General features: G+C 38.5%; 1 protein-coding gene across 10 annotated transcripts in view; it reads left to right on the top strand.

Annotated features, from left to right (window-relative positions):
• TPRG1 (tumor protein p63 regulated 1) overlaps nucleotides 1-15,647 on the top strand; it is a 383,646-nt gene that overhangs the window by 94,477 nt on the left and 273,522 nt on the right. For 6 of the 10 annotated variants that reach the window (XR_008617207.1, XM_055084481.1, XM_028492205.1 and 3 more), the window contains exon 3: nucleotides 7,855-7,997. Coding sequence is in view for 5 of the 10 variants with exons in the window: in XM_055084481.1 (XP_054940456.1) it covers nucleotides 7,960-7,997 (38 nt within the window). In the remaining 5 variants the exon portion in view is untranslated. Of the gene's footprint in view, nucleotides 1-3,286; nucleotides 3,629-7,854; nucleotides 7,998-8,328; nucleotides 8,452-9,067; nucleotides 9,178-15,647 lie in introns of all 10 variants that reach the window. The other 4 variants (XR_003680640.2, XR_008617208.1, XR_008617211.1 and 1 more) reach the window with 4 other exon arrangements.

Genomic DNA, 15,647 nt, shown 5'->3' on the forward strand with positions numbered 1-15,647 from the left:
GTTGTTTTGTGGGAAAGAGAGAAGGATGGGGTGTGCCCAAAGTCTTCTCTTTTGTGTAGCTTTTAAAATATCCTCTTACTGATGGTACTGTGGTGGGGAGAGCACAAATGCCTGCTGCACAGGGAAGATAAGTGGGAGAAGCAGCTAGATGGAATGTATATGGCCTGGGCTGGGGGGGTCAGAAGTGCTGGATTCTCACCATGGCTCTGTCATTGGTACTAGATGCATGTTACTTTATTAAGACTTGGTTCCTCCACCTGTGAAGTGGGGATAATAACCATTGAATGTGAAAACATTCTCAAATTGCAAAGAAATCGTGGTTATTTCAGCACGAGATGTGGCTTCTGATTAAATCTTCTTCCACCTCCTCCTTGTTCCTTTTGCTTTGCTCACGCTGGCTTCCTTGCTGTTTCATAAAACGTGATGGATCCCATGTGGCAGACTTTGTTTTCCAGGGGGAAAATTGACCATTGTTTTTTTCTGCACTCAACTGGAGCAATATGAAATTTCATGGCAGGACTTCTCTTACTCAGGCAAAAAGTAGTTCTGTGGATACAAAAGTGGATGTTTCCAGGTTCATCCTTGTCCATATTTTACGGGGACATTTTGCCCTATAGTGAGTGGTACATGTTAAAGACGTGTTGGAGAAATGAATAAATATTCCTGAGGCCTTTTTAGTGTACCTCCAGAGAATCATCCGTACTTTGCAACTTGTGCTTTTCCAACACTGAGATCTTCACCAAACAGCAGGAAATGAAAAGCTGATAAGCGAGTCTTCTTTAAGGACATCAAATAGACACCTAGGGTTCCTTTTCCTCAGCCCCGTGGGCAATGGGCTGGGAATCCAGACACCTGAATCTGTGGACTTGCGTTCTCATTATCCAGTCTCATCATATCCATTAACTCTTCCTTAGATGATTTCACCTCACATCTTAGAGAACTGTGTATTCCTTAAGAGTTGAATGCTTTTCTCAGTATTCCCAGTAGCTAAGTACAGGGCCAGGTACATGGCTGGCTGCATGGGGTAGTGGGAAAAAAATGAACCACAGGAAGTCAAGTCAGGGGACAGGAACAGGGAAGGTTTGTGGACATCGGGTTTTTATTAGAATACTGTGTTTACTTGGAGGGTCCCCTATTTTAAACACATTGGAGAGGCCCAGGGAGAGATTAACCAAATGATTGAAAGAATTGCATGTGGGTTATTTAGCTAAAGGTTTTATAAGACTTCACTTAACTCAGGGGGAGGCAAATTGCTTTGCTTCAATGCCATGCATTTTTCATCTGTTTGTGTTTGAATTGCAAACCCAAACTGGATTCTCTTCAGGTCCTGGAACCCAGTGGGTGCTCAGGGAATATGTGTGGAATGAATGATTCAGTGTTTTCCTCCTGAGTTGCTGATTCCTGGCTAGCCAAGAAGCTGTCTTCCTCTTTCAAGGGCTGGTTATTCTAAGAGGCTAGAGGGGCTCAGGAAAGATTGACTTGTAAATCAGGTATAATCACTGTATTCAATATCAGGGACGATGTCTTAGTGGTGTGTGTGTGTGTGTGTGTGTGTGTGTGTGTGTGTATGCATGTGCATGTGCACATGCATGTGTGTGCATATTGGGGGAATAATATTAGAAGAAAATATTTGGGGGAGAAAAATCATTTCCAAACCATAAACTGATTTGACATGGCCTTAAAAGAGCAACTGAGAGTATTGTTAGAAGTAGGGCTGGGACGACTGGCAAAGCATCTGGGATGGTTTGAGTAACGGGGTGGGGGTCCTGGAAACTTGCTCGGATGGGTCCCACCTGTCATTGCTGGTTCGCTGTTGCCCTCTGCTGGCCAAACTGTTGTAGTACCAGGAAACTGCACATCTCCTGGAGCAACTAGGTTCCCTGTTTCCACCAGGAGGTCTAGGGCCCTTCCCCATCAAAGAGGGGAAATGCAGCTAGTGCTGTGGAACAGCAGTGGTAGGAGAATGCAGCAAATTCTCTGCCAGGAGAGACAGGCTCTCATCACTGTGGGGATAAATCTTATGATTCTAATTTTTTATTCCATGCTCTGTTCATTTACTGAGACCTTGCTCTCTCTTTAGCTCTGTGCTGGGCACAGTGAGGGGACCCAGATAGGGCTCAGTCACTGTCTCTACACCATAGAGTCTTCCATCATGTGTGTGGGGAACGGAAGGACAAGTACAGAAAACTGTGACTAAGGCCGCAACTGAAACCTTGATAAAGGCTGTGTGTATTTAAAGGAAAGAGAGATGGTATCTACTTGGGGGCGAGGGAGGTGAGGGGAAGGTGCCATTAAACAGACAGCATTTAAGCTGGGAACCTGAAGGATAGGTGATTTTTTTTATTGAAAAAAATATCTCTTTTAATGTTACTCACTCAGCCATAAAAGAGAATGAATTCACACCATTTGCAGCAACATGGGTGGACCTAGACATTATCATACTAAGCAAGCAAAGACAAATATCATATGATATAACTTATATGTGGAATCTAAAAACAATAAAAGATACAAATGAACTTATTTACAAAACAGAAATAGACTCGCAGACATAGAAAACAAACTTATGGTTACCAAAGGGGATAGTGGGAAGGGGATAAATTAGGAGCCTGGGGTTAAAATACACACACTGCCATATATAAAATGAATAGCCCACAGGGACCTGCTGTATAGCACAGGGAACTATACTCAATATCCTGTGGTAACCTATGAAGGAGGAGACTGTAAAAAAAGAATATATATATTTATATATGCATGTATGGCTGAATCACTTTGCTGTATACCTGAAACTAGCACAACATTGTAAATCAACTGTATTTCAATAAAAATTTTAAAAGATATATCTTTTATTATAAAAGTAGAAAGTTTATCATAAAAAATTAAACTTTGGCTAATAAAAGCATGAGAACAAATGAAAGTCACTGGAAATCCCACCACTCAGATATAATCAGTGTTAACATTTTGATCTATATATTTTGCTGTTGTTACAAAATTGGAAGTACACTGAAGGTACCATTTTGTATCCTGCTCTTTCTTACTCTTTTGGTATGAACATTTTCCCAATGTTACTTTTTTTTTTTTTTTTTGAAAATGTGCTGTTTTATGGGGCAGTATTTCAATGTGTACACCTGTGGATAGGATTCTTCAAGCAGCATGAGGCAAAGCATATAGGTTGCACTGCACAAGAATTGTTAATTCTTCACCAATTCATTTCAGAAATATTTTTTGGACACCTACTACCGTGGTGACACAATGCTAAGAACTGACTCTCTCTTTGTGCTGTTTACAGTATAGGAGAGAAGACTGACATGAATTAGGTAATCACAGAAATAACTATAAAATTGCATCTGGGAGAAGTGTTGTGAAGGAGAGATGTGAAGTTCTATGAAAGTATATATTAGAAAGAAGAGAAGTAGTCATGGAGGTCTGGGAAAACTTTCCAGAGTAAGGAGTAATTGAGCTCAGCACTATAGGAATTAATTAAGTAAAGAAGATCAAGAAGAACATGACCGGCGGAGGCAAGACCACGTGCAAAGTCCCTTCAGCAGGAGTGGGCATCGTGAGTCCAAGAAACTGAAAGAAGATTAAAGAGAAGGGAGTACAGAGGCCTGAAATGTCGTTGAAGAAATAGGTAAGGCCTGACCCTACATAGCCTCTTAGACCAGGTGAAAACTGGCATTTCTTGTAAGAGCTATGGGGAACTGTTGAAGTGTTTGAAGGCAGGGTTGGAAGGTAAAGGACAGACAGATTTGTTTTTATTTATTTATTTATTTATTTACTTTTGGCTGCGTTGGGTCTTGGTTGCTGCGCGCCAGCTTTCTCTAGTGTGGCGAGCGGGGGCTGCCCTTTGTTGCGGTGTGCGGGCTTCTCATTGCAGTGGCTTCTCTTGTTGTGGAGCATGGGCTCTAGGTGTGCGGGGTCCAGTAGTTGCGGCATGTGGGCTCAGTAGTTGTGGTGCATGGGCTTAGTTGCTCTGCGGCATGTGGGATCTTCCTGGACCAGGGCTCAAACCCGTGTCCCCCGCATTGGCAGGTGGATTCCTAACCACTGCGCAACCAGGGAAGCCCCAGATTTGTTTTTAAAAAGGTCTACCTCATTGCAGTATGGTATGAGGCTGGGAGGGAACTAAAGTATATGTAGATAAACCAGGTCCAGGTGGCTAGTGGCCCAAGCCCAGTGAGAAGGGGACTGTAAGAGTCCAGGCAGGAGACGTGGGAAGACTGGATTAAGATAGTGAAAGTGGAGTTGGAGAGAAGTGGATGGTTTTGAGAGATGTCTGGGGAGTAGAATGTTTAGGACTTGGCATGTGAGGTGAAGAAATAAGATGCGTCCCGAAAGACTCCTAAGTCTCTAGCATACATAACCGGATGGAAGAAGGGTTGTCCCCCAAGATAGGAATACTGGAAGAGGTCAAAGTTTGGAGGGGACAGTCATAGATGTTTGCTTTGTTTCCCAGAGAGAACAATTTCAGGAGTAGTATAGATCATTACATCAGCTCCTTCCAGAGATAGCTCTTACCACACTTGCACACCACACTGAAGGGTTCTCTATTTGGGGGTGAGTGGTCCCATGGAGAAAGCCAACAAGCCTGGCTTTGCCTGGATTTGCTGTCTCCATACTTATTTCAGGGCCTTGAACTACTACTTGCTAGCTGTAAAGCATTGGGCAAGTCATTTTAAGGGTCTCTGGACCTTAGTTTCTTATCTGTGAAATGAGGGTAATAGCTTTTAGTCCAAAAGATTGTTGGGAGGATTAAACAAAAGCATTGATATTCAAGAGCTGTGTGAATGTCCGTGGACTGCACAAACACAATATGTTATTGTTATTCCTACTTCTATATTTGTTCTGAATATTACCGCCAAACTTATATTAATATTAGGAATATAAAATTCAATGTTTTCTCCAAGAGTTCTCTGGGAAAAAAGGTGTGATTGAAGTCTAAATAAATAAATACACCACCCAGAAGCTAGAGATGGTGGCCCCCAACTATGTATAAGCCTGTGTGTTTGCTTGGATTCAGACTTTTCCGACATGTAAATTATGCAGAGTCTGTGTCACAGCAGAGCACTCTGTTCCTAAAAAGAATTCTCTCTTTTTTTTTTTTTCCTGAATCCATCCTCTACCTTTTAAAATAAATCTCATTATGGAGTGCTGACATTTTCAGTAAAACCATTAAACTAAAATCTGAGGATTTTTTAGACTAAAAACAAGTCTGGTTTATTAGGCAGCAGCTTATAACTTGCTGCTAAGTAGATACAATCTATTTAGAGAAATTTATGTAGATATCTGATAAAATATTTCAGAATCCTCGTCTCTTTCTGACTAAGACGGAGAATGTTAAACAGATTATCAAGAATTCTTTCCTTCTCTTGGTGGAGTAGAAGTTGAGTATTGCAGCATTGTTAGAGTGGATGGAAACCATAGGACCAAGATTTAAACCAGATCTCTTGACCCTACATAACTAACACTACTACCATATTCTAGCTGAGTGACTTTCAATGTGACTTTCTTCAAAGGGTGGTGGGGAGATGTAGAGCTAATACTTGTACATGCATAATGGCCGACATATAATAAGGCATGATCTCATCTTTCTTTCCTTCCTTCTATTTCTCCCTATTTCTTCCTCCTTCATCTCCCTTTTTCTCTCCTTCACGTCTCCTCCTGTTCCTCTTCCTATTGATTAAACTTTTAATTTTGTTTTGCCTGTCTTTAGACTACATTGAGGAATGGCACATATTGGGGTTACCCAAGGTCACTTATGTCCCTGACAATGATAATAACAGCTCATTTACAAACTACCGATTGAGAATCATGTCCCTTAATCCTCTCCCCAATCTTACGAGATGAGTACTGTCTCCCTTTCACAGATAAAGAACGTAAGCTACAGACAGGCTCAATAGCCATTCTTACAGAGTTAGTTAGCTGGAAGTTTTCATCCCCATACTCAGCCAACCCAAAGGCCTCCAAAATGATTATGATTGGCACTCCTTTACCACTCAACAGATATTTATTTAGAGCAGGCTATTTGACAGGACCAGAATAAATAGCCCCACAGGCACAGTCACAGCCCTCATGGAACACACACACACACAGAGACACAGACACAGACACACACACACATAGGAATGATCCTCAGATGACACTCACTGGCATTGCCCTACCCTCTGTACTTTGGTGTCCATTCTGATTTGTCAATGTTCATGTGGTACCAGTTACTAAACTTTTAACATATCGTTCCTTCTTGCAAACTATGAGAAGTGCTGAAAATGGAAAAGGATCAGAAAGCTTTGAGAAAATGTAATAGGGGGACAAGTTTATATAGGAGTTTAAGAAATCTTCTTTGAATGAGGCATTTGAACCATGACTTGAACAATGACTTTTCTCAGCCTGCTATGAGATGGTGCTGGGCAGAGGCCAGACCATACAGGGACCTGTAGTCCATGTTATGTAACTTGGATTTGATTCTGAAATCAAAAAGATGTCATTTAATAGAGTGAACAGGGGAGTAACATCATTCCTTTTGTATTTGAAGAATAGCACTCTGGTTACTATGTGAGAATGGATGGGAACAGGGTGCCCAGTCCTAATCTTTACATTAGATGGATTCTGTGTAGTGGGGATTCAGATGTGAATCAGTCACAAATCATCCTTTTCTGTCTCTTAGGGAAGACAAAACATGTACTGAAACAGTTATCATACAAGTCATGCAGTGCTATATACAAAGGCTGTAGCAGACAGACAGCAAAAGCGTTGAGAGTGAGAAGAATTTCAGACCATGCTCACTTTCTTTTAACCAGAAGCCATTGCTTCTTGTTCTCTCTGTTCTCTCTGTTGGAGAGATTCTTAACTCTCAGAATTTTCCATGCATACCCTGAAAGGCTCTCAAATCTGAAGCAAATCAATTCAGTAAACACTTATCCAGTGTCTGCTTTGTCTTTGGCTGATAAGAATCTCACTTCACTTGTTTCACTGTATTTCTACCATAAGAAAATGATAGAATGAGCTTGAAATAGTGATGGCTTGGGTGGAGGTCACTGGACCTATATTCAAGTCTCCATTTTATCTTCAGTCAACAATGCGACCTTTGGAGATTAGCATAAACTAATGCCTAGTGAGTCATCCAGATTGAGTTAGAACAAAGATTATTTTTGGTGTGCTTGGAGGAATATGTGCTCCATGAAGGTTTTCTAGAGAACTGGGAAGACATGGAGGAGCATGAATCAGTTGACTGCCAATGTGATACAATCTTGCTATTCCCCTAATGGATCCTGTCAAGGCTAATCATCTCTGAGCTCTGTGGCCATAAAACCTCTCCCTGTGGACTTCCCTGGTGGTGCAGTGGTTAAGAATTCACCTGCCAATGCAGGGAACACAGGTTCGAGCCCTCTTCCGGGAAGATCCCACATGCTATGGAGCAACTAAGACCATGCACCACAACTACTGAGCCTGCGTTCTAGAGCCCACGAGACACAACTACTGAGCCCGTGTGCCGCAACTACTGAAGCCCGCATGTCTAGAGCCTGTGCTCCGCAACAAAGAGTAGTCCCGCTCGCCGCAACTAGAGAAAGCCCGCGCACAGCAACCAAGACCAAACACAGCCAAAAAAACCAAAAAACAAAAAAAAAAAACCCCAAAATGAAACAAAACCTTTCCCTGTGATCCTCCACCTCCCTCCTCCCTTAGTCATGGGGCTGGAAGGAGAGAGAAGGGATGGCATTCTTCAGCTTCTCTTTCTTCCGAGGTGATCAAACCTCATTATTTTCTGTGTCAGTAGATATGTTTCAGACAATTCCATTATTTTCAACTTGGAAAGGTTATGCAAATGACTTTTCTTCTCTGTGGTGTTTTTTTTTACAGGATAGACTGCTGGAACAATGAGAAGGAGAGGATTTTGCTGGTCACAGACAGGACTCTCTTGATCTGCAAATACGACTTCATCATGCTCATCTGTGTGCAGTTGCAATGGATTCCCCTGAGTGCTGTCTATCGCATCTGCCTGGGTAAGTTTTCCTTCCCTACAATGTCATTGGACAAGTGAGTATGATGTCTTAGACTCGGGAAAGTGGTGCAGTGGGTGTGGGGTAGGCAGGGGAAACAATCACCAAGTTCAGTTCAGTGCTGTAAGCTGGGAGAATCCAGGGGAGAACAGTGACTCTGTAGCCGAATTCATCAAACAATCCTTGAGTTTCCACTCTACATCAGACACCAGGGATACAATTTTAAGTACGTTTGTACTTTAATATGAGTACCTGACAAGTCAGTGGTTGAATGTAAAGTGGAAAGAGGTGTGGGGACATGGAGGAAACGGTTTTAACCTAATTCCTGTGGCAGAGATCAGAGAAGCTTTCCTGGAGAAGCGCTTGAGCCAATATTTGACATGGGGTAGGAGTCAGCCGAAGAAGAACAAAAGCTTAAGAATATTCCAAGCAGAAGGAAGCAGCCAAAGGAATGAAGGTGGGAAAAAGTTCTGTAGAGTAAACACCATATAGTACCACTCCCATCTGTGAGGTAAGCCTGAATACCCACCTGTCTCCTCAGAGCGCTGTCACCTGCAAAACACCCAGCACTTTTAATTAAGACAGTCTGGTTCTAGACACCTTGGTGCCTTTATTCGTGACATTTTAACCCGTGGCTTCTAGCCCCAAGCAACTGACCATTTCTACCCTTCCTTGCTGTACAATGTTCCTGCAACTTTTTCTACAAAGGTAATGCCTTCCACACAGGGTCAATCAGGTTGGAAACGTTTCCAGTGAGAGGTGCAGCCAAATACACCAGTGTGGCTTTATAACAGCAACCACTGGAGGGCCTTGTTCTTGGGATCCTTCTGCCATCCTCACCCCCAGCAGCTGTCAATTGCCTTTGGGAGTTGAAATTATTCTACAAAGCTTAATGAACAGAACCCGAGATGGCTAATAAAACTTCTTGAAAGGAGTCTCTTTGGAATCTTTCCTGGAAGCTTAGTGGAGGAGGGGACATCACCTCTCTCGGAGAGGTTGACAGTTACCAAGAGACCTGGTGAGGTCTATGGAGGAGGGTTGCTGAACTGAGCAAATTCTTTTTATGGTCTCAGGAGGAACTGACTTTCTTCAACATTTTAAATCTAAGCCGGAGGACAGCTGCCTTCCTCTGAACCTCTGAATGTGAACTCTTCCCGTGGAACTGTGAGCTCTTTGAGGGCAGGTACCTTTTGTTGTTGTCATTCTTTAAGCACCTGGCTGAAAAATCTTTCTAAAATACTGAAAAAAGTATAGGCCGATCAAGTGATTGGGTTTCCTTACATAAAGCATATCATATCAGAAACCTATTTCTTATTTGCTCTTTTCATGGATGCTAGAAATGATTGATTTAGTTCACTGACTTTTTGAACTGGTGGATTTTTCAATAATATAGGCACGTGGTAAACATCTATTTAAACATCGCAAAAAATTATTTACTGTCAGGGTATCTCTCCTAACCCAGACTTTCAGTTTTCCAGAATTATTTTCGTAGGTGATAGTTAGCAGTTTCATGTGTTTTATTCTTTTTTTTTTTGAGAAATAATCTGCAAATATATAAGAATAAAAATGTCTTTGTATGTATATGTGTGGGTTTACGCATATTTATAATATTGATATACACATACATTTGTCACAATTTATTTTACCCAGAGGGTACACATACCATAAAATGTCCTGCCTCAAGCTATTTTACCCAAAAATATACCTTGGAGACTTCATTATGTAATCATGGAAAGATTAACTTCAGTCTTTTTAATAGTGCAGAATATTCCATTTCAAGTCTAATCTATTTAGGCAGCCCCTCATTCATGGATATTTATTTTTATCTTTTCTACTACAAACAAAGCTGCTATAAATATCCTTATCTACAAGACTTTGCGCATATGTGCAAATGTATCTGTAATGTAAATTTCTGTAAGTGGAATTATTAGGTCAAACGTCATGTGAATTTCAACTGACAGCTACTGCCAAATTGCCTTCTAAACAGGTGATGCCAGTTCATGCTCCCTCAATGTGTGAGTATCATTTTTCACACACTCTCACCAATATCGTGTATTATGAAACTCTTTTTCTTTGCCAGGGAAATAAAGAAAAATGTCTTATTTTTGTTCTAATTTCCATTACTAGAATTTGAAGGAAGTTGAGGGTGTTTTTCTTAGGTTAGAAAGTAATTTTATTTCTTTTTCTGTGAACTGCCTATTTTTGATCATAGCCCATATTTTTTCTATTGAGATATTGATTTTTCTCTTACTGATTTGTAAGAGCTCCTTATATATCAAAGAACTTGGTCCTGTTTCTGCCATATATATTGCAAATATTTTTTTCCCATTTGTCATATCCCTTTTAACTTTATAATGCTATGTTTTACTGTCTTTGAGTTTTAGGTTGTCAAATATATCAATCTTTCAAGACTTCTGAGTTTATTTCTTTTTGAGAAAGGTTTTCTCCACACTGAAATTATAAAATATATTTCCACGTTTTCTTCTAAAGTTTTTACAATTTATTTTTAAAAATAGTTAAATTTATGTTTCATCTGGAATTTATCTTAAGTAAGAAAAAAGATAAGTAATCACCTCTATTTTTTTAACCAGATGGCAGGCTAGATTTCTCAACATCATTTATTCAATGCTCCCCTCTATCAATATATATTTTACCATGTGTATTTGTGTTTATTTCTGGATTATCCATTCATCTGTTTACTAGAGTACAAAATGGTTTTAATTATTATAACATTTTATTACATTTTAATATCTGGTAGAGTTACTCCCCTCTTATTAATATTTTATAAGAATTTATTTATTTATGCATATTTATTTTTCCATCAGCTTGCCTAATTTAAAAAAATCCTATTGTTAATAGGATTTTCAAATGTTAAATCAACCTTTCAGTCTTAAAATAAACACATTTAGACGTGGTGTATTATCTTTTCTATACATTGTTGAATTCAGCTTGCTAATGTTTTATTAAAGAGTTTTGTGTCTATGTTCATGAGGATATTAGTCTATTATTTTCATTCTTTTGTAATGTCTTTGCCAGGTGTTTGTGTTATTCTGGCCTCATAAAACAAGTTGGATAGTGTTCTCTTTTATTTTCTAAAAGATTTTGTGTATAACTGGTGTTATCTCTTCCTTGAATGATAGAACTTACAAAGGAAATTTTCTGGGCCTGAGATTTCTTTGTGGGATAGTTTTAGATAATGAAGTTAATTTGTTTTATAAATATTGAGTTACTCGTATTTTTTTCTTCTGTGTTAATTTTGGTAAATTATATCTTTCAAGGAATTTGTTGTTTAAGTTGTTTTATCTGAAAGCATATAGTTGTTAATATTCCATTATTATCCATTTAATGTCTTCTTTCTTGATTTTCATGATCTGCATTCTCTCTCTTTCTTTATTTTTTCTGTCGATGAACCTATTGTTGTTTTTTTTTTTGGTTTTAACAAGAACATGTTTTTCACTTTGCCAATTTTCTCGATTGTCTGATTCTATCTAGTTGATTTCTACTATTTTCTTTATTTTTTTCTTTCTTCTACTTACTTTTTGGTTTACTTCTCTTTTTCTTTTTTTAACTTCTTAATGTGGAAGCTGAGGGCATTGATTTTAGGCCTTTCTTTGTTTCTAACATGAGCATTTAAATCTATAAATTTCCTTCTACACACTACTTTCACTACATCTCACAGATTTTGGTATGTTGTGTTTATACTATCATTCAGTTAGAAAGATTTTCTAATTTTCCTTGTGATTTCTTCTTCGACCCATGGATACTTTAGAAAGTGTCCTGGAAAATTTCCAAATATTTTGAGTTTTCCTAGATATTTTAACATTACTGAGTTTTAACTTAGAGAATATACTGTCTTTGACTTTAATCCTTGTAAATGTATTGAGACTATTTTATTGACTCAACTATATAGTACATCTTTCTGAATGTATCATGTGCATTTGAAAAGAATTTTGTGTTTAGTTTTCTATAGATATCAATTAGTTCATTGAGTTTGATAATGTTGTTTAGATTATTTATGGATTTACTGATTTTTGTCTAGTTTTTTTTTTTATTGGTTACTGAGAGGGGAATGTTAAAATCTGCTATTATTGTGGGATTTTCTCTTGTCTCTTTAATTTTATTATTTTTTGCTTCATGTATTTTGAGAGTCTATGTTAGATGCACACACATTCATGATTGGTATGTCGTTTTGATTAATTGAGCCTTTTTTCATTATGAAATGTTACTTTTTCTCTCTGGCAATACTCTGTCTAGAAGTCTGTTTTGTATCTCATATTATTATAGCCACTCTATCATTTTTATACTTATTTTTGCATAGTATATATTTTTTCATCCATTTACTATCTCTCTTTGTATTCAAAGTGCATTTCTTGTAGAGATCACATAATTGGGTCATACTTTTAGTCTGTTCTGATCACCTCTGCCTTTTAATTAGAGTATTTAGTTCCGTTTTTAGTAATTTTGCTATGGTTGAAGTTAAGGATACCTATTACTTGTTTTCTCTTTCACCCTTCTATTTTTTATTTCTTTGTACTTTTTTTAACCTTCTTTGTAAGTATATAAATATTCTGCATAATTATATATATAATTACATATATATAATTCTTCATAATTATATATTGGGTTGGCCAGAAAGTTAATTCGGGTTTTTCCACAAGATGTTACAGAAAAAGCTGAACGAACTTTTTAGCCAACCCAATACAATATACATAAGCTTTTTAGCTATAACATTTTACATAATTTTGTAGTTGCTTTAGGCAGATTTTCTCAACCTCAGCACTATTTACACTTTGATCAGGATCATTCTTTGGCGTGGGAATCTGTTCTGAGCACTGTTGGATGTTTAGCAGCAACACTGGCCTCTACCCAGTGGGTGCTAATAGCACCGTGCCTCTGTGTTATGACAATCAAAAATATCCCCAGACATTGCCAAACGTGCCTGGGAGTAAAATCACTCTGAATTGAGAACCACTGTTCTAGAAATTATAATATAAATACTTTTCACCATGCACTTAGAGTTAATATTATAACACTATACTTAATATTATAACACTACACTTAAAACATAGAAACCTTGTAAATACATTGTTCTAAGAATGTAAATGTTGGAAATGGCATGATAAAGTCAGTGTAGTCACAGGAGGAAACAAGAATGAGGCTTTGAAGGAAGAAGTTTATTATACTCACAAGTCCCAGAAAGGGAGTCACCATATGCCATGTAGGGCCATAAGGGGAGACACAGTGTCCATCAGGAGGCAGAGGGGCAGGAGCTGGGGGACAGCTTAGGCCATGATCTTTATTAGAGTTTCCACAGGAAAGGCAAGGCAGGGCAGGGTAAACAGTTTGTGATTGGCCAGTATGAATAATTCTGATAGACTTTAAACTGCAGGTGGTTCCTGGTTGCCTGGTACCTGGTCCTTGGCTAAGGCAAAAGAATATTGCCTTATGGGAAGTATGGGCCAGATAGAGGAGGTATGCCTCTGGATTGTTTAATTTGCTTATCAAAGTGCATGTGTTGGGACTTTTGCTATCTCTAAGAGTTGGCTACCCCTAAGAGGGGCAGTCTCTTCCCTCCCAGAAAGATGTCAGAACATTATAATACACAGAAAATTAAAATATATGTATATAATATACATATAGCTCCATTTACATCCCCTCCTCACTACCTTTTACATTGCAGTTGTCAGCTCCATTGTGAAACATAAGAAATCTCCATATTCATACAATTCTCTCATTCTCTCATCCTTCACCTCCTTTCTTTCATTAGTTTCACCAGACAAATTTCATTTTTTATGGCTTGTTTTATTTGATTTCCCATGAGGCACCCAGTTATTACCATAGCGAGTTGGTGTTATTCTGGGCCTCCTAATTAACTTGTGTGGCTTTATTCAGATTTTCATCCTGGGGTTAGAGTAAGAAAGCCTGTCCCAGCAGCTAGCATGCTGTTAAAAATTAAAATGCTCATTCTGGGCCCCCCGGGTGTAGGAACGTTGTGTGATGAAAGGGTGGTTTTTAAAGTTCTGCTCAGTTTTTTTTTAGCAAACCTCCATAGTAGAGTTCTGGACTGGGGATAGAGTCTTGGAATTCAGTCCTAATTTTATAACTGTTAACTTTGTTTCCTCATCTTTCAAAAGGTCATTCATACTGTCATTCTATTTCATTAATAGTCTTATTGTACAGCTCTAATGAGATAATTTGAAAGCACTTTGTAATATGCCTTATAGATACCAGGTGTTAACAAGTTCTGATTTTTCTCCCAGATGAAAGCTTTTGTTAACATGGAACTAAGTAGATTAATTTGATTTTTATCTTTATTTCCAAGTCAGTTAGCCTTTCTTGGTTGGGCATTAAGTCACCATTATAAGTCAGAACTCAGGCAGCAGCAGGCAGGGAAAGGAGGAAGAGACAAGGGAAAATCACCTGCTAAACAATCATAAACTGAATCCAGAGGAAAGCCTGAATAGAGTGAGCAAATTCCCTGTTATAAGAAAATGCAGTGACTTAACATTAGCACCTGCTGGCTGCAGAAGGTAATGCTGACACTGTTTACCAAGAGCTCTTACCTCCCTCGTGCCATTTGACCTTCAACAGCAAGAATAAATAGCATGGACTGACTACATTTTAGAGATGAGAGAAGTGAGACCGAGAGGTGTCCAGGGATTCATGCACCATCAGCTATTTAGTATTAGAGTTGGGCTTCAAAATCAATTCTTCTAACTTCCCGTCCAGTGTTCTTTTCTTTTAATAAATAATATTTTATCTCCTTTTCTTCTCCCTCCCCTCCTTGTCCCTTCCTTTCCCTTCCCTCTCCTCTTTCTCTCTCTATGATCTTGCTTCTGTTTTTTCATCCTCTGTCCTCTCCTTTCCTTCTCTCTGTCCCTCTGGGTGAAGATAACCTCTCCTGTTAATGTAGCTTCTGCTTCTCTCAAGAAGCTGTGAAGAGGACTATTGGAACTTAGCAGAACCTGTGCCAGTGTATCCCACATATTGGTACTTACAAAACAGAGTTGTTCTGTTTTATTCACTGTTTTGCCTTTGGCTTAATATGAAGTGAGAGTGTGATGGGAAGAGACAACTACAGGCTATGGATCATTAATCTGTGAGATGAAGAAAGATTCTCTTTGGATTAGAACATTCACCAGACACAAAACCAGGAAATGGTAAAAGGTCTGGTTTATCTTCCAGAGTAACTAGCTTAACTAGTTGCTAGTACATAGCCTTTGTTATTGTTCCTTATCTGAGATGAGAACCCTATATCTTATTTCTATCATAATTGGATTCATTCCCAGATTTTAATTAAAATTTAATTTTTGTAATCCTGTTGTGTCTATAACCTCCCAGAAAAGTGGAGGAGGGAGAGGAAGACTCCGTTTCTATGAGATTAACCATTAGGTTAAAGCTATGACCAATTTTAACCACAGCAATTTTCTTACTGCTTGAATTTGGACAATTCATTTTAATTCCTGGGCTCTCAATTTCCGATCTTTAAAATGTCAATAATAAAAAATCCCTGTCAGGCCTAACTCATATGTCATTATAGATTTAAATAATGGATATAAAAGTGTTTTGTAAGTTGTAAGGTGTTAAAATAATTGTTACTTAAAGAGTTCTAAAAATCCATATTTACTTGCTAACTCTCCCATTTTTAAAAAT

The sequence above is a fragment of the Physeter macrocephalus genome, chromosome 1 (genome assembly GCF_002837175.3).
Source record: "Physeter macrocephalus isolate SW-GA chromosome 1, ASM283717v5, whole genome shotgun sequence".
Classification (NCBI taxonomy): Eukaryota; Metazoa; Chordata; class Mammalia; order Artiodactyla; family Physeteridae; genus Physeter; species Physeter macrocephalus.